At 42.4% G+C, this 22,131-nt stretch overlaps 1 protein-coding gene across 1 annotated transcript; it reads right to left on the reverse strand.

The window, feature by feature from the left end:
* Positions 1–2,527: 2,527 nt before the first annotated feature.
* LOC138967167 (uncharacterized) lies at positions 2,528–13,469 on the reverse strand. Its single transcript, XM_070339677.1, has 4 exons — positions 13,313–13,469; positions 12,924–13,026; positions 9,041–9,155; positions 2,528–2,815 (listed from the first exon to the last, which is right to left on the reverse strand). Exons 2-4 carry the CDS (start codon positions 13,018–13,020, stop codon positions 2,665–2,667), a joined length of 363 nt encoding a protein of 120 aa, XP_070195778.1. The 5' UTR covers positions 13,021–13,026; positions 13,313–13,469; the 3' UTR covers positions 2,528–2,664.
* Positions 13,470–22,131: the final 8,662 nt, after the last annotated feature.

Here is a 22,131-nt window from a genome sequence, read left to right on the forward strand (position 1 = left end):
TATTTTTTGCAAAAGAGTGTGTGTGTGTGTGTGTGTGTGTGTGTGTGTGTGTGTGTGTGTGTGTGTGTGTGTGTGTGTGCGAGACGTGGTATGACGTGCTCTAGACCAGAAAACTCATAATTCTTCTTCTTCTGCGTTCGTGGGCTGAAACTCCCACGTACACTCGTGTTTTTTGCACGAGTGGAATTTTACGTGTATGACCGTTTTTTACCCCGCCATTTAAGCAGCCATACGCCGTTTTCGGAGGAAGCATGCTGGATATTTTCGTGTTTCTATAACCCACCGAACTCTGACATGGATTACAGGATCTTTTTCGTGCGCACTTGGTCTTGTGCTTGCGTGTACACACGGGGATGTTCGGACACCGAGGAGAGTCTGCACACAAAGTTGACTCGGAGAAATAAATCTCTCGCCGAACGTGGGGACGAACTCACGCTGACTGCGGCCAACTGGATACAAATCCTGCGCGCTACCGACTGAGCTACATCCCCGCCCGCTCATAATTCAAGATACAGGGTGATAGTATTTCATCAAACACACACACATACACTATAAGATGTTAGATGGGTTGTTGACAGACCAGCTTTTTTGTCGGTCCGAGGGGGAGCATATCGCCCGAGGACCGACAAAAAAGCTGGTCTGACAACAAACCCCCAAACATCGTTTTTGTCATCATTTTGGTAGTGAGAAAATAGTGCCAAATCAACACAGGGAGCCATGCTTTGAAACACGAGTTCCGTTTTGATGATACATGGTTTGGGGCCCCAGCACGTTGTTGCAATCAAAGCTGGCGTGTGAAAGCAACCTTCTGTGTTTTGAGTTCATAAAATGTTGGGATAAATATGTCAGGTTTGGAGGATGCACTGTTCTGTAGGTTCCTCTCAGTATTCCACCCCCTCGGTTTTCAGTTGTAAATTTTAAGCTTAGTGATCGAATGTGGAAGCTACGTTGGGTCAAAGGTCACAGAAGATTTGCGTCGTGCAGTGAAGGAAAGAATTGCGATCTTGTTTCCGACACATTGCCTCTTTGTTTTTGATTAGACCTGTCTTCCTGCTTGCTTGGCTTTGTTAGATGTTTGCATATCTTGTTGCTATGTTCTTTGCTTTTATTATTATTTCTTATTTGCGCTTCGTTTATCGATACAACGTCTTGTGCACGGGTCAAACTTTGTGTGTCAGGGGTCAATTGGTTTGACTTGAACTTGATGTTCGTGTTTCTCCGAACGTCTGTGTATCGAAACGTAGATACACGCACTCCATGACTTTGTAAGAAGACAAAACATATCGCTAGGTTTCATTTTTGAGTCACTTGAGAAAAAGTGACTCTATGTAATCGGTCAGTGTTAGTCTGTCCGGCCGGCCGGCCAGCCGGCCGGCCAGCCAGCCGGCTGGCCGGCCGTCCGTAGACACCACCTTAACGTTGGACTTTTCTCGGAAACTATCAAAGCGATCGGGCTCATATTTTGTTTAGTCGTGACCTCCAATGACCTCTACACTTTAACGATGGTTTCGTTGACCTTTGACCTTTTTCAAGGTCACAGGTCAGCGTCAAAGGAAAAATTAGACATTTTATATCTTTGACAAAGTTCATCGGATGTGATTGAAACTTTGTAGGATTATTCTTTACATCAAAGTATTTACATCTGTAGCCTTTTACGAACGTTATCAGAAAAACAAGGGAGATAACTAGCCTTTTCTGTTCGGCAACACACAACTTAACGTTGGGCTTTTCTCGGAAACTATAAAAGTGACCGGGCTCAAATTTTATGTGAACGTGACTCATTGTGTTGTGAATAGCAATTTCTTCCTGTCCATCTGATGCCTCATATAATATTCAGAACTGCGAAAGTGACTCGATCGAGCGTTTGCTCTTCTTGTTTTGTGATGAATTTATGACCTTTCATGAAGTAGTTTTGTTTTTTGTTTTAAGTTTACTTTTGCCAGTTTGCCAGTTCGTTTTTGGAACTTTGCAAAGCAGTGTCGTCTGTTTAGGTCTGGGGAAACGCCAATGAAAAGAGCCGAAGAATCCCTGAGCGTTTCTATTGGGTTTGCTTTTCATTATCCATGTATTACCTGCTTCCTGCAACTATGGTAACCGGGGATTTATTGCATGGGGAACATGAGATTTATTTCCCAGGTGTTTGTGAATGAAAACTCGTGAAATTGATGACAAACAGTGTTGTTCCATACTGGTCGACGACCCTTCTTTTCAAAAAACGCTCAAACCAAATCGTAACAAAGTGAACAATCATCTTGTGGCAAATACTGTGGTACTAGCGATTTCAAGCCCCTCCAGTATGAAGACGCCTCCCATGAGAGGATACGTAAGATAACACCTGAAAAACATGAACACTTTTGACTGGTCCCAAGAGAGGGGGGTAATGCGTGCCAATACTGTGTGTGTGTGTGTGTGTTGCAGGTCAGTCAGATGATTATCTTACGTCAAATAAGGTCTCTCAGTCTTTCTTTTTCTTTAAGTCTCAGTCGCTCACGCCCGCACACTCACACACTCTGCACGCACTCGAGCAAATTGTTAAACTGCTTTATTTTGCACAAAATCAGCTGCAATTCTGTTTCGTTTGTTTCAATGTTTGGAGTTTGTTTTTCTGTTGGGCTATTTCCTTCTTTGCTTGCTGATGCTTTGTACCTTTTCTCAGCTGACCACTCAGTTGGAGCCGTTTGCATACGTTTCGTTGTAGCCGTCGTCACCCGGACATCGAACGGCGATATTGCAGCATTGGGGGTAAGATGCGTCAGGTGTCTCCTTGGTCGTGTAGCACTGGGGATTGTCCAACTGGATGGAGTACACGCCACAGCTGGAAATAAACAAATATAGTCCATGATGCCAGAAATAATGTAGGCTATGCAACTTCTTCTTCTTCTTCTTTGTTCATGGGCTTAGACTCCCACGTTCCCTCATGTTTTTAGCACGAGTGGATTTTTAATAATAATAATAATAATAAATGAGCATTTATATAGCGCAACATCATAACTTTACAATTATGCTCTTTGCGCTTGACACATTTAAAATTCAAACACGGTTTTTCTTCTGCTTCTTCTGCGTTCGTGGGCTGAAACTCCCACGTACACTCGTGTTTTTGCACGAGTGGAATTTTACGTGTATGACCGTTTTTACCCCGCCATTTAGGCAGCCATACGCCGCTTTCGGGGGAAAACACGGTTATACATGTACAAGCATTTACATCTACATTCATAGTCAGCAACGCTTGATTAAAAGCGTACACCATCAAACATACGGTACATTACAACAGATTCTTCCACTAATTAAGTAATAAAAACATGAATAAAATTGGTAGTAAAAACAAGGAAATACCAGCTGAATACCCTTAATCAAACAGAACATGTTATTAATACTGAAAAACAGCCCTAAATGTGTATACACATTATCACTAAAACAACAAATACACTACATGTAGCCTACTGATGGACTGAGAAAACAAAATCAGGGGTTGTATTTCTTGAAGAGGTGCGTTTTAAGTGCTCGTTTGAATGCTTGGGGTGACTGAGAGTGGCGGATGTGAAAGGGGAGAGAATTCCAGTGTGTGGGTGCGCAGAAAGTAAAAGTGCGTTGTCCGTAGGTTTTGGTTTTGGTGTGTGGAATGGTGAGGATGCGACAGTCAGAAGAGGCACGGAGTTGTCTTGCTGGAGAATAGACGGTGAGGAGTTCAGAGAAGTAAGCAGGAGACGAGCCAGAAAAGAAGTTAAAGCAGAGGGTGGACAGTTTGTAGTCAATGCGGGCTTGAATAGGTAACCAGTGCAGTGTGCGAAGAAGTGGTGTTGCGTGATCTCGTTTTCGTGCTTTGAGAATGAGGCGTGCTGCCGAGTTTTGGACTTTTTGTAGTTTATGCAGGAGATACAGAGGACAGCCAGAGAGAAGAGAGTTGCAGTAGTCGAGTTTAGAAAGAACAAAGGCACAGACAAGAGTGTTAGTTGTTTAAGAGGAGAGTGTGTGGCGAATGGTGCTGATCTTACGAAGCTCAAAATAAGCTGCTCTACAGACTAAAGATATATGTTTGTTAAGGGTCATGTCAGATGAAAGGGTGAATCCAAGGTTTCTAGCTGATGGGGAGAAAAAAATGTCGGTGTCGCCTACTTGAACAGAAACGGGTTGGGGAGAGGGAAATGTAGTGTTCTTCTTTTTGCACAGTAAGACTTCTTTACGTGTATGACCGTTTTTACCCCGCCAGTCAGGCAGCATACGCCGATTTCGGGGGAGTCGGCTATGCAACTGATGACGATTGTTTGAAAGGTTCTTCAGGTGTGGTTTTGATGAGTCGAGTAATAACGGATTCAGTCCGTCCGTGCACTGCGCACTCACCACATTGAACTGAAAGTAGATACTGTAATACATTCTGCCAGAAATAATGTGAAATGCTGATTGAATGAAAGGCGTGTCTGTGTGGATTTGCCGGTCGTCAGTGTCACACAATTGATTGTTCGTTTTAAGCAGGGCTCCCCAGAGTGCGCGCCCCTGTGTCCTATACGCACTACAGTATAGAAGCCGAAAACACGTACTAGACATTTATGTCGGGGATCCCTGGACGCACTTAACTTTAAAAGAGCGGGTCCTTGGACGCACTAAATTTCCTTTGTCGTGCGTACCGTAGGCCCTACATACTTTTTCAGACTGCAATCGGCAGCTACAGCGTACCTTAAGTACGGTTTTCAAACAGTCAGTACTATACGTCTCGTGCAAGCATCTATGTCAATTTCACGCGCGAAGGAAATCGGAAAGGAGGTTCAACATATGTTGAATGCGATGCAAAAGTAACTGTGCCCGGCAAAGGTTATGTACTAAAAAGCACAGCTGGTTGCTCGGGCAAAATCATGTAGGGCGACTTCAGCGGTGAGCAAACATAAATGAATACAGGTCCAGCGAAGCAATGGACGGAAAAGGCAAACCACCACCAACAGGGAGAGTTCGACCCTCCAGGCGGAGTGGAAAAAAACCCACATTCACTGGGTTAAGGTTTCAAGACCAGACAATGTTCTGCCGTATCTGCAAGGATGCAAACCTAAGCAGTGGTTCGAGTCGGTATGAACAAAATGCGTTTGTTAAGGGGTCAGAAAACTTCCAAAGATCGGTCACATAAAAGTTCAAAAGATGACATTTCGGCAACCACTATGCCAACTGATCGGAAACAAATGGACCTGTCCAAAAGTAACGTGAAGGTAACAGTGTCGTAATTTTTGCATAATATTTTGCGTACCTTGTTTTATTCTGGGGGCTGCCTTACAATGATTAATCTAAGTTCTCATTCTCGTAAAGCTACACACACACACACACACACACCACACCGCACACACGAAAACCACACATATAATATAGGCCCTAAATGAACACCCTGAGAGGCACACCAATACTGACTTGTATACGATTTGGATTCTCATTCCTACATGTTTATAGAGAAAAACAACAACACATGACAATACAAAGGACAGGAAGTCAAGTGGAAAGCGTGTTTGTGTGTGGGTGTGTCAGTGTGTATGTGTTCCATTCATCAAGGTGTTGGAATGTCATGTCCTAGAATATTTTAATGAAAAAGACACTTCACAGTACCCTATGAGGCTATGTGTGACCCCAATGTTTTATAAGTACACCGGGACTGTTCGGCTTTTGGACCCTTGGGACCCTCTACAACTCTGCAGTGGGGGTCCATGGACCCTCTACAACTCTGCAGTGGGGGTCCCGGGACCCTCCAGGAGGGGCGTCAGTGGGAGACGAGTTGCCCAGAGCGGTTCGCCACGGCCGGTCGCTCGCAGTGCGAATGACAAAAAGCCGTTTCTTGGGCCAGTGCATGAAAGCGCTCGCGAAGCACTCGGCGAGCGGCTTTGGTATACTACACCGCCCGCCGCGTTATCCAAGATGGCGGCGGTGTTTACACTGCGATGCCGTGTAGCGTGTTTCGATCTTCTCGGCGTGGTTTGCGACGTGACCCGAGGGATCCACCGCTTTTCAAGGTTCAGGGACTACCCCAGCTAAATTTCCCATCATAACTACATTCACTCTGACGATTTCACTGACCGAATCGTCTACTAGTTTAAGAAGTACAACTTTTTTCATATCTCGCAGCAATCGTGCTTTCTTCGTCGCCATCGTGAAGTGATTTGCCTCGTTGTGAGCCCGTTGCATAGACTTTTCTCTGAGCGGGCTATTGTGATTCTGAGCAACGCATGGCTGGTTTAAGCTTCGTACCAACGGCAGCTGCAAGTAAAATGCAGTTGGCCTGTAATACATGATGCTAAACATATCCAGGGCCCCAAAGGGGGGGGGGGGGGGGTATCATCACGATCACGGGAAGGGAAATTTTAGCTTTCACGATCACAGTTACCTTGATTTTTGTTTTCACGATCACGAACACCTTGACGAATAGAGGATCATAGAGTGATACAGCTGTGAAAAATTTACGTTGAAAATAAAATGCTTTGCAATAATGCCATCACGATCACGAAAACAAATGACGATCACGATCACGAGACTTGATTTTTTTTGTCATCACGGATCACGGGCAAAGTCCCATCACGATCACAGAAATGGAAATTTCGGCAATCACGGTCACAAAAAGGTCAAAAATCGCCAATCACGATCACGATTTTAAATCCTTTGGGGCCCTCATATCCGTGAATGACTGATGTCGATTGAAAGAAAGGCGTGTTGGGTGTGGCTTTTGTCGTCAGTGTCACACAATGGATTGTTCTTTCTCACCCTCAATGACCTGGGCAGTAAGCTCTTTATTCGATCTGCATTCTTTCTTTATTTGGTGTTTGACGTCGTTTTCAACCGTTCAAGGTTATATCGCGACGGTCTCGATCTGCATGACCTCGTGAAAGCAATTTACATCCTTAAATAATCCTATATATATACAAACACATGTCGGGGATTCTAGACTCGTAATCATCATACACTCTTCAAAAACAGTTAAGGATCGGTTGAAAAAACGGATCTAATTATAAAAAATTGCCCAAAAATTACCATCGACATAATAATTAAAAGATTAATGTGTTTGAATTAACAAATGAGCAATGAGTCTCGACCTAGAATTTTGTTTGGCAGGCAGAGTTATTTCCCTTTGTGGGACTTCTCAAAAGCTTCTGCATTTGGGAAGAAAAAGGGTGTTTTTATAGCCCCATGAAATTTGCGGAACGCATGCCAGGGCAAAAGGTTGTGATGCACGTGCTACAATTAACAGGGTCCTGGCTATGAACATCGCTCACCAGCTTTGTGTTTAAAGGTTGACACGCTGACACAATTATGCACAGTAGCAACATACCCCCACGAAGAAAACTGAGCGATTTGGATAGAGGAAGGGCAATAGGATGGCTACAAGACGGTGTTGCTGCCAGGCAAGTGGCCCAGCCGGAGGCTTGCAGTGGCTCCCTCTGTCATCATCAGACTAAAACAGAGATTCCACGCAACTGGAAGAGTGCAGGAGCGACAACGTTCTGGTCGGCCCAGAGTCACCACACAAAGAGAGGATCGCTTCATTAAGAGGCAGGCCATGCAACAAAGAATGGCTACGGCAAACAACATTTGGTAACGCCTACAAGCTACCACCAACACTGTTGTTAGTGGTCAGACGATCCGAAACCGCTTACACAACTTTGGCTTGCGTGCAAGGCGTCCAGTCCGAGGAACAACCCTGACTGCTAATCACCGAGCAGCTCGCCGAGCCTGGTGCACTCAACATGTGAGGTGGCAACGTCAGCAGTGGGCTCAGGTGTTGTTTACAGATGAGTCCCGCTTTTGCTTGGAACCTGCTGATGGTCGCATCCGAGTGTGGAGGCGTCGCGGAGAGCGCTTCGCAGAAGGCGCTGTTCTGGAACGACATCGTTTTGGCGGAGGCTCTGTGATGGTCTGGGGAGGGATCGGCACACGTCTAAGGACACCTCTGTACCATGTAGTGGGCAACTTGACCGGTGTCCACTACCAGAATGAGATCCTGCAACCCCTGGTCGTTCCAGCCCTCCAAGCAATCGGCCCTCGTGCGATTCTTCAGGATGACAACGCACCTCCCCATCGCTCTGCAGCTATAAACACCTTCATCCAGCAGGCCAGGGTCAACAGGATGCTGCGGCCAGCCAACAGCCCGGACCTGAACCCCATCGAGCACATGTGGGACGAGCTTTGTCGTCGGGTACAGCAACATCACCCTCCTCCTTCCAATCTGGGTCAACTGCTGCAATGGCTCCAGCAGGAGTGGAATGGAGTTCCCAGAGCATTCATGTGCAACCTGATCCACGCCATGCGCCAACGATGTGTTGAATGCCAGGCACACAACGGAGGGCACACGCGTTTTTGACACTGATTCACAATTGTTGTGAATTCTATTTTCGAGGGTTGTCACGTTTGACATACTCTAGCTAAATTGTCGCTGCCGCGTTCGATCTTTGCTTTGTTTGTCATTACTCCTTGGTTGTTCAATTATATAATTTTTTTTAAATGAAAGAATTCGGTCTTGTCTGTTTTGTGTGGCGTGCTTGTAAAAAAGTGTACATCGTCTGTAAATGTACCCCCATTTTCAGACTAACTTTTTTTTGTAGGACCTGATTTTCTCAGATGTTTTGGAGGTCTTAAAAGGGGGGTTCCACTGTGTGGACATTTTCTGAAATATCAAGGTCTTAATAAGACGGGAGTCTTAAATTGGGACGGTCTTAAAAGGGGGGTTCCCCTGTATATATGCACAAATATTATAATGAGCAAGTACAAAATGCCGCGGACAAAATTTAAGAAGTTTTTCTGCAGTATTAAAACAACAGCACCGTTTTACCGCAGCATTCTTTATTTCAATTTTACCGCAGTAAAATGTTTTGCTGCGGAAAAAAAAAGATGCTTCGGCGGATGATGACATTATTCAGTTATTCCCCGGAAAAAAACCGTTTTTGCTGCACCATTTCTGTTTTTCCGGGGAATAACTGAATAAAGTCGTAATACGCTAAGGATAGACAAAGCTGTTGGAATAATCGAAACTATTCCGTTCGGAGATATTTAGGATTGGTGATAAAAGAAAAGACGGCGTTACCTGGCACAGGAGTAGCCTCCCTCGGACATCCAGTCGGTGGGTGCTAAACAGGTGCACTCCCCGCAGTCACCAGATGACCACGATTCTCCGGGCTGCTTTCCATCCGGGCAAGCACCTGTCAAGACACAGCGACCTTGGCTGACTGAGGTGCACGAACCGAGAGTGGGTGCCACCGAAAACGGGAGAGAACAAACCGCGGGGTCTGATTCGTTGAAATCACAACAAAATCTCAATTTCAACCAATCTAACACCGAGGTTGGCTCCCACCCGGTTGGTAACTTTGTCGTGCACCTCAGCCCTGATAGTGACGTCCCCATTCTCACTGATTGGCTGACTACTTGAGTTTTAGGACCTTACAGGAGCTAGTTATATTGGGACATGCATTATATATATCCTCACAACGGCCAAACGATACTAGTACACACTTCGTTTAGCACAGTTGATATTTAGTTTGAATACAGTTAACACAGGCTATTTTATGATAATAATAATAATTGTCAGTAAGTACTGGTGTCACATGACTGATGTGAACCAGTTGATTGGCTAATGGCGATGCGCTTAAATCTGTTAGCGCACTCCTGGAGTGCGCTAACTTTTCCACAGAGCGTATTCTTACACCCTTTGCCAAAGCGAGACTGTACTCTCATCCTCAGAATTAATTAAGGTGACATGTAGCTTATATTCTCCACAATACCAATGATTATGACCATAAATGTCCTGCTTTTCAATTAAAGCAGAAGTGGTTTTTTTCTGACAGATTGCATGCGCCTGTGCCGCCCACAGTTGCACTGATCTAAAAATAGAACCCGCTGTGTCTAATTTTTCAGTTTCGACTTGCGAAGATTCCTCTCATAATTATGCCATGTTGGTGGCATGTACCTTATTATCCACATTACCAAATGATGAGTTAGTGTACAATTCCCAGCAGCTAACAGAAAACACAAGTGTTATTCCGATAACGTCGCAGCTAGATCAGCACGTAGCAGACTACACTGAAATACGACTGCATCTGTTCAGTAAATGAATGCTTTCCGTTTATTTTAAGGCAAGAACAATCGGAATCGAAAACGTGTAGGGTTTAGAACGTTCTTAACACATATAAGACTTATTACCAGCCTTCTTTATGTGTGCAGACTCAGTGCAACGGGACGAGCAATTTTTGTTTTTAAAATGAGACTCAGTGCAATAGCCTAGCAGACGACATAAATCCCGCTCAGCAAATAAACGTGTTAGGCAAATGTGAACGATAAAACGATGGGGATATAATACGTGTAGGGTTCAGAGCATTCTTACCGTTCATATTTAGTACCAGACTCCCCGATGAGGGAAGATACCACACGAAAAACATGCCACGTTTATTTTGAAAATGGGCTTTCCGTCGACCTTGGCAAGGGGCACAACTCTGCACAGTCAATCTGTCGAAGCTCGATGAAGGTTTCGAACCGCAAATAACTGAAAGCACAGTCCTTTCTCCGAGTTCAAATGAGAGAAAGATCATCACTGTTTAGCTTAACGCTACACTGGAATTTACCAACAGAAATTAAAACAAGAGTTTGCGTGTGATGAAAGCACAACACACGAGACAGCCCACACAAAAGTAGATCTTCTATACGACCTGACCACACAGTTATGCCTATTCAAATGCGCGTAGCAAAATGTGCGTGTTGTATCTTCTTTTTTCTCTGGCGGTACCGACAATATCGTTATTGAAACAATCCCAGTGCACTAAGGGATTTATAGAGCAAATCTCGAAAATAATTATTGAACTCAGCGCTATGCGCTTCGTTCAATAATGAATTTTCTCGATTTGCTCTATAAATCCCTTAGTGCACTGGGATGTCTCAATAACTTAAATAATAATAATAATAATAATAATAATAATAATGATAATAATAATGATGATAATAATAATAATAATAATAATAATAATAATAATAATAAGGGTATCTCTAGGGCGCAAATCCTAAAATAGTTCTAAGCGCCTTACAATCTTAAATATAATCATCTTAATAACAGCAACAATACACAACGACGGTAAGCGCCTTAAATCAATCTGAGATATAATAATCTTAATCAGAACAGCAACAATTTCACATTTAAAAACAAATAAACTTTAAATAAATGCAACACAATCACGTACACAATACACAATTCTAATGACTATCATAATCAACAACAATCTCAGACGGTTCCCTACACAATGATGGGACACTTTCCCACATGCACACACATATATGACACGCGCACACACCTACGCGCACATGCACACACACGCACACACACACTGGCACGTGCGGGCACAAACAAACGCTCATTAGAGCAAAATACCAAAATGAAAACCTTTTAAAATATGCCAGGATATTTACAATGCTACACAATGTAAGGGGGGAGAATTGTTTTCCTAGTTGCAGTGAAGACTAAAGAGATGAGTTTTTAACTGTTTTTTGAAAGAAAAGAATGAGGGGGCGAGTCGAATCTGAGTGGGCAGGGAATTCCAGTTTACAGCAGCAAAGAACGAAAAAGAGCGACAGCCTTTGGTTTTACATCTTTTAGCGGGAATAGTGAGAGACGGTAAGGAGATCATTCAGTTGGAGGAAACGTAGCGGGCGAGCGGGTCTGTACAGTTGAAGAAGGTCTGAAAGATAGGATGGTGGATGGCAGTGTAGCACAGGCATGCATGTTTGTATTTTATGCGGGCCTCAACAGGTAGCCAATGGAGCTGCTGCAGAAGGGGGATGGTGTGAAGCGCCTGAGATCAGTCTCGCGGCACAGTTCTGGACATGCTGAAGTGTTTTGATCAGATAGGCGGGAAGACCTGACAAAAGTGAGTTGCAGTAATCTAGGCGTGACAGAACGAATGATGTAAAAAGCGTTTTGGTGGCTTCGGTGGACAGAAAGTGGCGAATTGAGCTAATGCGTCTAAGTTCTAGAAAGGTTGTTTTACAGATGTGGTTGATTTGTGTTTTCATGCTAGTTCTTTATCAATGTTAAACACCGAGATTTCTTACTTTATCTGTGAAAACTATTGTGGCGTCACAAATTAGCAAGGAGTTGGACGATTGGGTGACTGTCTTGCTTGATGTTTGATTGATGAGCATGGCTTCTGTTTTGTCGTGGTTGACGGTTGCAGTTTGTTTTCACACATCCAGTCTTTAATATCCTCAACACATGTCTGGATGCGGTATTTTGCTGTATCAATTTCAGTTTCCTTGCCAGAACTTCTGAGTTGTGTGTCGTCGGCGAAGAGTTGGTGTGGACATGAGTGATTGGACAGTATTTGTGATAGTGGCTGTGTGTACAGGACGAAAAGTATGGTGTGAAATCAGTTTAGGGATCTTACGGGTTGAAACTAAAGAAGTCACGGATTCCCTGTTCTCGGCACATGAACACTCTTCCCCTTAGACTTCGTGCGACGACATAAAAAAAAAAATTAAACTGTACCCAATAAGTCCCCAGCCAACTCCAGGCCTCCTCTTGCCGCCGCGTAGGCCTTTACTTATCCCCCCCCCCCCCCCCCCCCCCCCCCCCCGCTTCGTTTTGTATGTATAGATTTTTTTGATTTTTTTCCCCTACAACTGAAGCCGGTTTTTCCCCGTCTCACATGCCCCTAGGGCGTAAAACAACTCTTTGTGGCGGGTTCTGACTGCTGTGTTTCAACAACCAGATTTTTGAAGACCTTTTAATGTAGCATTGTAACAACAACCAGATTTGTTGAAGAGTGTAGCATTGTAACACTCAGAGCCTTTAATTATCAACGAAAGTTTAGAAGTTTGTTTCATACCTTCCGTTTTTACAGAACCTTTTTTGGATGTAAGACACTGCACAATAAAAAACAAACAAAAAAACCCACTTTTTTTTTAAAGCAAGTAAGCGAGTAACTGACCTGGTGACAACATCATAGCACCATGAGCGGGGGAGAAGAAGAACATGGCGGCCACTGCCACGCCGCTCAGTATCAGCATTTTTCCGCACACCTCCATCGTTTCCTGCACACAGTTAAAAGGGGACCTTACCCACCCATAACCTGTTTTCAAATCACCCTTTGATAATATGCCTGCCAGTTTAATTTTGGGAGTACTTACAACACTGACACGCCAGGAACATATCAAGTTAACTGTGAAAACAATCCGAGTTACTGATCTATCTCACTCTATATATATTCAAGCACGAACAAGAACAAGAACAATAATTTCATCCGCAATATAGCATAAAAGCCATTGGTATGGATATACTCACGTTAAACTTACAGTCTACTGTATTACCAATGTTTACCTCAGTGAAGGAAGCACACAATTGAGTCTGTAGTGATGAATTTGAACAACAGCGCTGCGCAGCAGTACTTTAATTTGTGTATGAAGTCACTTGCACGTATCACATGAAAACCTGATGTAGTGGACCTACATGTAACTGCGACTGTGTGCCGGTCGGCGCGAATGATTTATATAGCAGATCTAATCAAAGATCTCGTACTCTATGATCATAGAGTATGGGTTCACTGTGAACCACCTGTGCACACGAACAATGAACTGTCTGGGTTAATATTCTGCCTGAGTTGATAGTCGATTTATCATGGCACCCGACGGTTTTCTGATTACAGCACACTGTGACACTCCAACAATGGGTGTGACAAGCTTCCCATCGGTCTGACCATAGACCTATTCAGGCATGAAAATTTTCCGTATTTTCCGTATTTTTGAAAAAAATAAACCGTATTTTGTTTTATTTTCCGTATTTTTCCTTTTTTTTTTTTTCCTAGTCATAGTTATAGTAAGATAGTTTTGGGGCCATGTTTGAATCCAATTTTAAGGCTCAGATAGCCCCAGATTGCACCAAATTGCACCCTTGAAAAAAACAATTCTGGGGGGGCATGCCCCCGGACCCCCCTAGAAGTCTTGGCGCTTCGCGCCTGCGAAACTTGGCGCTACGCGCCTGCGAAACTTGGCGCTACGCGCCTTCAAACTTAGTTTTCAGTATTTTTTTTTCTTCAGTTTTCATGCCTGCTATATATAGGTCCCTGGTCTGACCAAAGCAAAATCTAGTATAGCGTATCACAGTTAATACTAATCTTCTTCCCTTTTTAAACTGTTTTCTTAACTTGTTGTAGGTGTATTTTTCTTTATATGCTTAAATTGTTTTCACCATTTACAATGTCCTCCCTGAATTATTCATAAGCATTGTTGTCTGCAGTAAGAGAGTGCATATATCTTCGCAAACAATACCATTTTTGAATATGGAGTCTTCATTATTTCAGTGTTAACAGGTTTGACGTGAATCAATACAACATGTCACACTGAGTAATTTATGAGCATTGTTATCGCAATTAAGATCAAGAAACCGAATAATATGTTTATTTAAAATATATAAGAACGGATGTAAGTGGGTGTGTCAGTGTGTGTGTGTACTGATGTGTGTGTGTGTGCGTCACGGTGTGTGCGTGTGTGTGTGTGTGTCAGTGTGTGTGTGTTTGTGTGCCGTGTGTGTGTGTGTGTATGTTTATGTGTGTTTTTGTGAGTATGTGCGTGCGTGTGTGTGCCGTGTGTGTGTGTGTGTGTGTGTGTCAGTGTGTGTGTGTGTGTGTTCATCATAGTGCGCATGCACACCTGCAGGCACTGCAAAGAACGGTACACCTCAGTTTTAGTTTTGGGATTCAATAACTCCTTTCTTACATTTTGAAAATGAACAGTCTTTCATTAAATGTCGTAGGCCGTAGAAAGCACATTTAGTGAGGTTGGCCGGGTGGGGTTACTCAGTCAGTGCCACGGAGTTACTTCCTAGCGCGGCCGCCAGGCAGCGCCCCTGGACTACTTTTTCCGTGTTTCTAGCACCGGAGAGAAGCAGCGCTTTGTGAGTGAAGCTCAGTCACTCACTTTGATCATAGTTTAAGTTACCGTGCATACTAGTGGTGCGTTTTCGACCAAATCGTGCCATGTGCGTCCAGATTAAGGTACAGTGGATTCCCGAGATTCTTCGGATTCATCAAATAAATGATAAGTCGAACTGTTGACAGTTTGAATTACAGTGACATGACGGCTCGGGTCAAGACTGGCGACTCGATGGACAACACGTGACTCCGACACTAAGCGCCCATTCACCTTGGTTACTATGTCATTAGGTCTTATTTGCTTCCGGGCCGGTATGCACGAGAAAGTTACCAACCAGCTGGGAGTCAGCCGCGGGATCGGATTGGTTGAAATTCCGCAATGAGGTTTGTTTCTGATTTCAACCAATCAACACTATGACCCCCCTGGTCCCACTCGGTTGGTAACTTCCTGGTGCACACCAGCGGCGAGGACTGCGCGACACCATGTTATCATACTCAGCGGAATTTTGTGACCCGGTTTTGCCCTCTCTCCCCTACAACAGCTGTATAAATATTAGTGCGACATGTCCACTGAGTTATGCAATATTGACTGACACAAGAGTCCTTCAGGGCTAGACTGAATAATCACAATTCAGAAGTTTTGACAATAACGGCCTTCTGATGCCTGAAGGGTTTATAACCACAAAAAAACACGTTTCGTTTTCGCTCATGCAGCAACTCCGCACATTAATTTCGATTACCGAATCATGGTTGGGGTCACCGGGAGTGTACAAATCGGACGAGCTCTGTTTCGTTGTTTTTCTTCTGTTTTTACATTTAGTCAAGTTTTGTTCGTTTTTGCTCATGCAGCAACTCCGCACATTAATCATAGTTTCGATTACCGAATCAGTCATGGTTGGGGTCACCGGGAGTGTACAAATCGGACGAGCTCTGTTTCGTTGTTTTTCTTCTGTTTTTACATTTAGTCAAGTTTTGACTAAATGTTTTAACATAGAGGGGGAAAAGAGACGAGGGAGGTGGTGTGTGTGTGTGTGTGTGTGTGTGTGTGTGTGTTGTATGTGTGTGTGTGTAGAGCGATTCAGAGAAAACTACTGAACCGATCTTCGTGAAACTGCACATGAGAGTTCCTGGGTATAATATCCCCAGGCAAATTTTTTCATTTTGTCGATAAATGTCTTTGATGACGTCATATCCGGCTTTTTGCGAAAGTTGAGGCCGCACTGTCACGCCCTCATTTTTTGATCAAATTGATTGACATGTTGGTCAAGCAATCTTCGACGAAGTCCGGACAATGGGATTTGAATTACAGCTTGGCAGCTTGAAAATGTGTTAATTAGTTTGCTCATGAAAGTTGTCATTAGAATTGAAATTTTCACTAACACATTTAAAAATGATTGCATCGTATTCCGCATCTTTTCATGAATTCAAAAACATATAGATATGTCATGTTTACTCTAAAAATGTGCTCAGAATTACAGAAAATAGGTTACGTAAGTACAGTATTACGTTCGCACGCTTCGCGGAGACGAGCGTAACCCGTCTTGGTCTTCGTCGGGTGTGGTTAGTCGAGACTATCTAAATATAGTCTCGGCGATGACTGTTTTTGGGGGTTGATCTTTTAGTTTGAAGCTGACAGATTGACTAATTGTTTTTTTATCGCTTCACGCGAGGTTTTTTTTTTCTTATCAGAATTGCAGCAGCCAAAAACACAATCGCTGTGCTGCACGCACACACACACACCCACACACACACAACATCGACGTCGATAAAAAAAACAAGTCGCGTGAGGCGAAATTACTACACTTAGTCAAGCTGTCGAACTCACAGAACGAAACTGAACGCACTGCATTTTTTCACCAAGACCGGTATAGCATCGTCAGTCCCCCGCTCGTGGAAAAGGCAGTGAAATTGACAAGGGCCAGAATAGCGCGGTAGTGGTTGCACTGAGTGGATACCACGCTTTTCTGTATCTCTATTCCTTTTTTATTTTCTGATCTTTTTTTTTAATCCAAACATAACATATCTATGTTTTTGGAATCAGGAACCGACAAGAAATAAGATGAAATTGGTTTAAAATCGATTTCGGAAATGTAATTCTAATCATAGTTTTTATATTTTTAATTTTCAGAGCTTGTTTTAATCCGAATGTAACATATTTATATGTTTTTTGAATCAGAAAAGGATGAAGAATAAGTTGAAATTATGTTTGGATCGTGTTATAAAAAATAATTTAAATTACAATTTTCCGATTTTTAATGACCAAACTCATTGATTAATTGTTAAGCCTCCAAGATGAAATGCAATACCAAAGTCCGGCCTTTGTCGAAAATTGTTTGACCAAAATGTCAATCCATTTGATTGATAAGTGTCCGAACCCTCCCCCCGTGTACACTACATTGGGTGTGCACGTTAAAGATCCCACGATTGACAAAAGGGTCTTTCCTGGCAAAATTGCTTAGGCACAGTTAATAATTGTCTACCTATACCCGTGTGACTTGGAATAATAGGCCGTGAAAGGTAAATATGCGCCGAAATGGCTGCAATCTACTGGCCGTATAAAATTTCATCTCACACGGCATCACTGCAGAGCGCCTAGAACTGTACCCACGGAATATGCGCGATATAAGCGTCATTGATTGATTGATAAGTGAGGGCGTGACGGTGCGGCCTCAACTTTCACAAAAAGCCGAATATGACGTCATCAAAGACATTTATCAAAAAAATGAAAAAATTATCTGGGGATATCATACCCAGGAACTCTCATGTGAAATTTTATGAAGATCGGTTCAGTAGTTTTCTCTGAATCGGTCAACACTGAATGTAACAAGTTGCGTAAGGCGAAATTACTACATTTAGTCAAGCTATCGAACTCACGGGATGAAACTGAACGCACTGTATTTTTTCACCAAGACAGTACAGCTTCGTCAATCCCCGCGTGAAGGAAATCGCTCACCTCCCACGTGCAAAACGTAGTGATATTGACACGCCAGATTAGCGCGGTAGCGACCGTATTGTGCTAAGCAGGAAAGCGCGCGCTTTTCTGTATTCTTGTTAACTTTCTGAGCTTGTTTTGAATACAAACTATCATATCTATATGTTTTTGGAATCAGGAAATGATAAAGAATAAGATGAAATCATTTTTGGATCGATTTCTTAAATTTTTATCGTAAGATTAATTAATGTATTTTTGTTAATTGTGATCACATTTTAAGAGTAAACATGACATATGTATATATTTTTAGATTCAGAATGTGATGAAGAATACGATGCAATCAATTTTAAATCTATTTGCGAAAAATCGATTTTAACGACAACTTTAATGAGCAAACTAATTAATTAATTTTTAAGCCTTCAAGCTGAAATGCAATACCAAAGTTCGGGCTTTGTCGAAGATTACTTGACCAAAATTTAAACTAATTTGGTTGAAAAATGAGAGCGTGACAGTGCCGCCTCAACTTTCACGAAAAGCCGGATATGACGTCATCAAAGACATTTATAAAAAAAATGAAAAAAACTCAGTGTCTGGACGGATACCATACTCAGGATCTCTCATGTCAAGTTTCATGAAGATCGGTAGTAGTTTTCTCTGAATCGCTCTACACACACACACACACACACACATACACCACACCCTCGTCTCGATGTAACAAGTCGCGTAATGCGAAATTACTACATTTAGTCAAGCTGTGGAACTTACAGAATGAAACTGAACGTAGTCCGCCGCTAGTGCAAAAGGCAGTGAAAGTGACGAGCTTGTTTGGCGCGGTAGCGGTTGCGCTGTGCTTCATAGCACGCTTTACTGTACCTCTCTTCGTTTTAACTTTCTGAGCGTGTTTTTAATCCAAACATATCATATCTATATGTTTTTGGAATCAGGAACCGACAAGAAATAAGATGAAATAGTTTTTAAAACGATTTCGGAAATCTAATTTTAATCATAATTTTTATATTTCTAATTTTCAGAGCTTGTTTTTAATCCGAATATAACATATTTATATGTTTTTGGAATCAGAACATGATGAAGAATAAAATAAAAGTAATTTTGGATCATTTCATTAAAAAATAATTTTAATTCCAATTTTCAGATTTTTAATGACCAAAGTCATAAATTAATTTGTAAGCCTCCATGCTGAAATGCAATACCGAAGTCCGGCCTTTGTTGAAGATTGCTTGGCCAAAATTTCAATCAATTTGATTGAAAATTGAGGGTGTGACAGTGCCGCCTCAACTTTTACAAAAAGCCGGATATGACGTCATAAAAGACATTTATCGAAAAAATGAAAAAAAATATCTCTGGATATCATACCCAGGAAATCTCATGTAAAATTTCATAAAGATCGGTCCAGTACTTTACTCTGAATCGCTCTTCACACACACACACGCACACACACACACACACACACACACACACACACACACACACACCACGACCCTCGTCTCGATTCCCCCTCTATGTTAAAACATTTAGTCAAAACTTGACTAAATGTAAAAACCAGAGACACAGCCACAGCCACTATATACAACCACAGTCACACACACACATACACGCACACACGCAAGCACGAGCACGCACACACGCAAGCACGAGCACGCACTCAAACACACACACACTCACACACACACACACACACACACACACGCACACACACACACACACACACACACACACACACACACACACACACACACACACACACACACAAGATCAGAACGCTGAAACTTCTACACAAAAAGAAGTAGTGGTTCTCCTGGCATCTGAGAGAAGCAAGAGATTTGTCATCCTGAGTTTTATCTTCACCGGCGCCAGATCATAAAACTTGAATACACAACTGTGAACTGAAAGCGTGTCTTGGACTTAAAAATGCGACCCTTTGACCGAACGAACCATGGGTATGGGTTAGGGTTAGGGTTAGGGTTACTGGTCAAGTTGTTCACGACCTGATTAATCTCCCCATGTTAGCGCATGCGCATTGACCGCATTGAGAGGGATTGTTCAGGCAGAGTGTTCAGTTCGTCAGTGACAGCGGTTCGATTTACAAGTTAGGGAGATCACAAACCGAGTAGCAATCAAGTAGTTATTTGTGGCAGAAACAATCAGAGAGCAATATAATAAGATAGCGCTCGACTCGAAGGTGTCAACTGCTGAAACTGACAAGGGCTGCCATGATGGCAAATGTCATACACACTTACACAGTACCGGCTATGCAGTCCCGTTTCTGTTTAAAGGTGGTCGTCTACATTTTTTTTTTTTCAATAATCTTATGGTTAGATTTCGCTAAAAAGTTATGTCAGATGATGAATGAAACATGGGGAAAAAAGTTATAGAAAAAAAATATGTAAAAAAAGATTTTAGTTTTGGGTAGCGTGACTCACGCTTCCAATATTTTGTTTTCTGTTTGCCTAAAAATACTGACCAATCAAATTCATGTCACTATGCTTATAGCCACGCCCAAACAAGTGCAGCAACAGTTTGACACTGGAGCGCTGTCCACGCTTTTTTACATTTAGTCAAGTTTTGACTAAATGTTTTAACATAGAAGGGGAATCGAGACGAGGGTCGTGGTGTGTGTGTGTGTGTGTGTGTGTGTGTGTGTGTGTGTGTGTGCGCGTGTGTGCGTCTGTGTGTGTGTGTAGAGCGATTCAGACTAAACTACTGGACCGATCTTTATGAAATTTGACATGAGAGTTCCTGGGAATGATATCCCCGGAAGTTTTTTTCTTTTTTTCGATAAATGTCTTTGATGACGTCATATCCGGCTTTTTGTAAAAGTTGAGGCGGCACTGTCACACCCTCATTTTTCAATCAAATTGATTGAAATTTTGGCCAAGCAATCTTCGACGAAGGCCGGACTTCGGTATTGCATTTCAGTTTGGTGGCTTAAAAATTAATTAATGACTTTGGTCATTAAAAATCTGAAAATTGTAAAAAAAATAATTTTTATAAAACGATCCAAATTTACGTTCATCTTATTCTTCATCATTTTCTGATTCCAAAAACATATAAATATGTTATATTTGGATTAAAAACAAGCTCTGAAAATTAAAAATATAAAAATTATGATTAAAATTTAATTTCCGGAATCGTTTCAAAAACTATTTCATCTTATTCCTTGTCGGTTCCTGATTCCAAAAACATATAGATATGATATGTTTGGATTAAAAACATGCTCAGAAAGTTAAAACGAAGAGAGGTACAGTAAAGCGTGAGCACTATGAAGCACAGCGCAACCGCTACCGCGCCAAACAGGCTCGTCACTTTCACAGGCGGCGGACTACGTTCAGTTTTATTCTGTGAGTTCCACAGGTTGACTAAATGTAGTAATTTCGCCTTACGCGACTTGTTTTAAAGTCACGAAATGCACGGGATTTGAGAGGAGTTTTGCGCTTGGCATTAATTTTTTTTCAAATAAGGATATCCTACTATGAGTACTACGCTGGAATACTACAATGAATTTTCAAACGGCTACACTGGCTTCGTCTTTCCTGATCGAAAGGGGGTGTATTGTTGATAATTGTAGATAATAGAAGTACTCTGCATTTTAATGGTCAAATGGCGATTTCGGTATAAAAATGTAAACAAGGACCCGTTTAAGAATAATTTACAAGAATTTATCAAAGACCGGATTGCAATGGTTAAAGCTAAAAGATCGGCACGAAAATGTGAAGAAAGACTTGTCACAGTTATTGTTTTTACTGAATCCTGTTTACCTTGCATCTCACGGTCTCGGTCGGGCGTTGACCGTCAGAACAAGAAGTGAAGTTGTGCGCGTCAAAAAACAGATCAGTAGGCTTGCATGTAACCAGGTAAAGTACTTTATTCTCAGTGCAATGTCAAGTTACCGAAGATAAGCTTCGATAGCCTGATTAGAATTTCACGACTCGAAACAGGTACATGCACGTACTAGTAGGCGACTGACGGGGCTGCTATATTTAATATTAGTGGTCTAACTAAGTTAGTTTTAAAGCACAGACGTCGGAAATATGTTCAACTTGACAACATTGTCACAGGCAGCTGGTTCGTTTCTTGAATTACACACACACACACACACACACACACACACACACACACACACTGTGCCGCCTCAACCTTCACAAAACGCCGGATATGACGTCATCAAAGACATGTATCGAAAAAAGAAAAAACGTATTCGTATGGGGATGTCCTACCCGGGAACAGTCATGCCAATTTTCATGAAGATCGATCCAGTACTTTTCTCGGAATCGCTCTACACACACACACACACACACACCGTGGCACACACTGTGGCAC

This window comes from Littorina saxatilis, linkage group LG5 (assembly GCF_037325665.1).
Source record: "Littorina saxatilis isolate snail1 linkage group LG5, US_GU_Lsax_2.0, whole genome shotgun sequence".
In the NCBI taxonomy this organism is placed as follows: domain Eukaryota; kingdom Metazoa; phylum Mollusca; class Gastropoda; order Littorinimorpha; family Littorinidae; genus Littorina; species Littorina saxatilis.

What these genes read in the sequence shown, in the direction of transcription:
- LOC138967167 (XM_070339677.1), bottom strand. Translation starts at nt 13,020, where the DNA reads ATGGAGGTGTGCGGAAAAATGCTGATACTGAGCGGCGTGGCAGTGGCC. An exon ending in TGCTATGATGTTGTCACCAG is followed by an intron (nt 9,156 to 12,923) that starts GTCAGTTACTCG and finishes GTGTCTTGACAG; the next exon opens with GTGCTTGCCCGGATGGAAAG. An exon ending in GGAGGCTACTCCTGTGCCAG is followed by an intron (nt 2,816 to 9,040) that starts GTAACGCCGTCT and finishes GTTTATTTCCAG; the next exon opens with CTGTGGCGTGTACTCCATCC.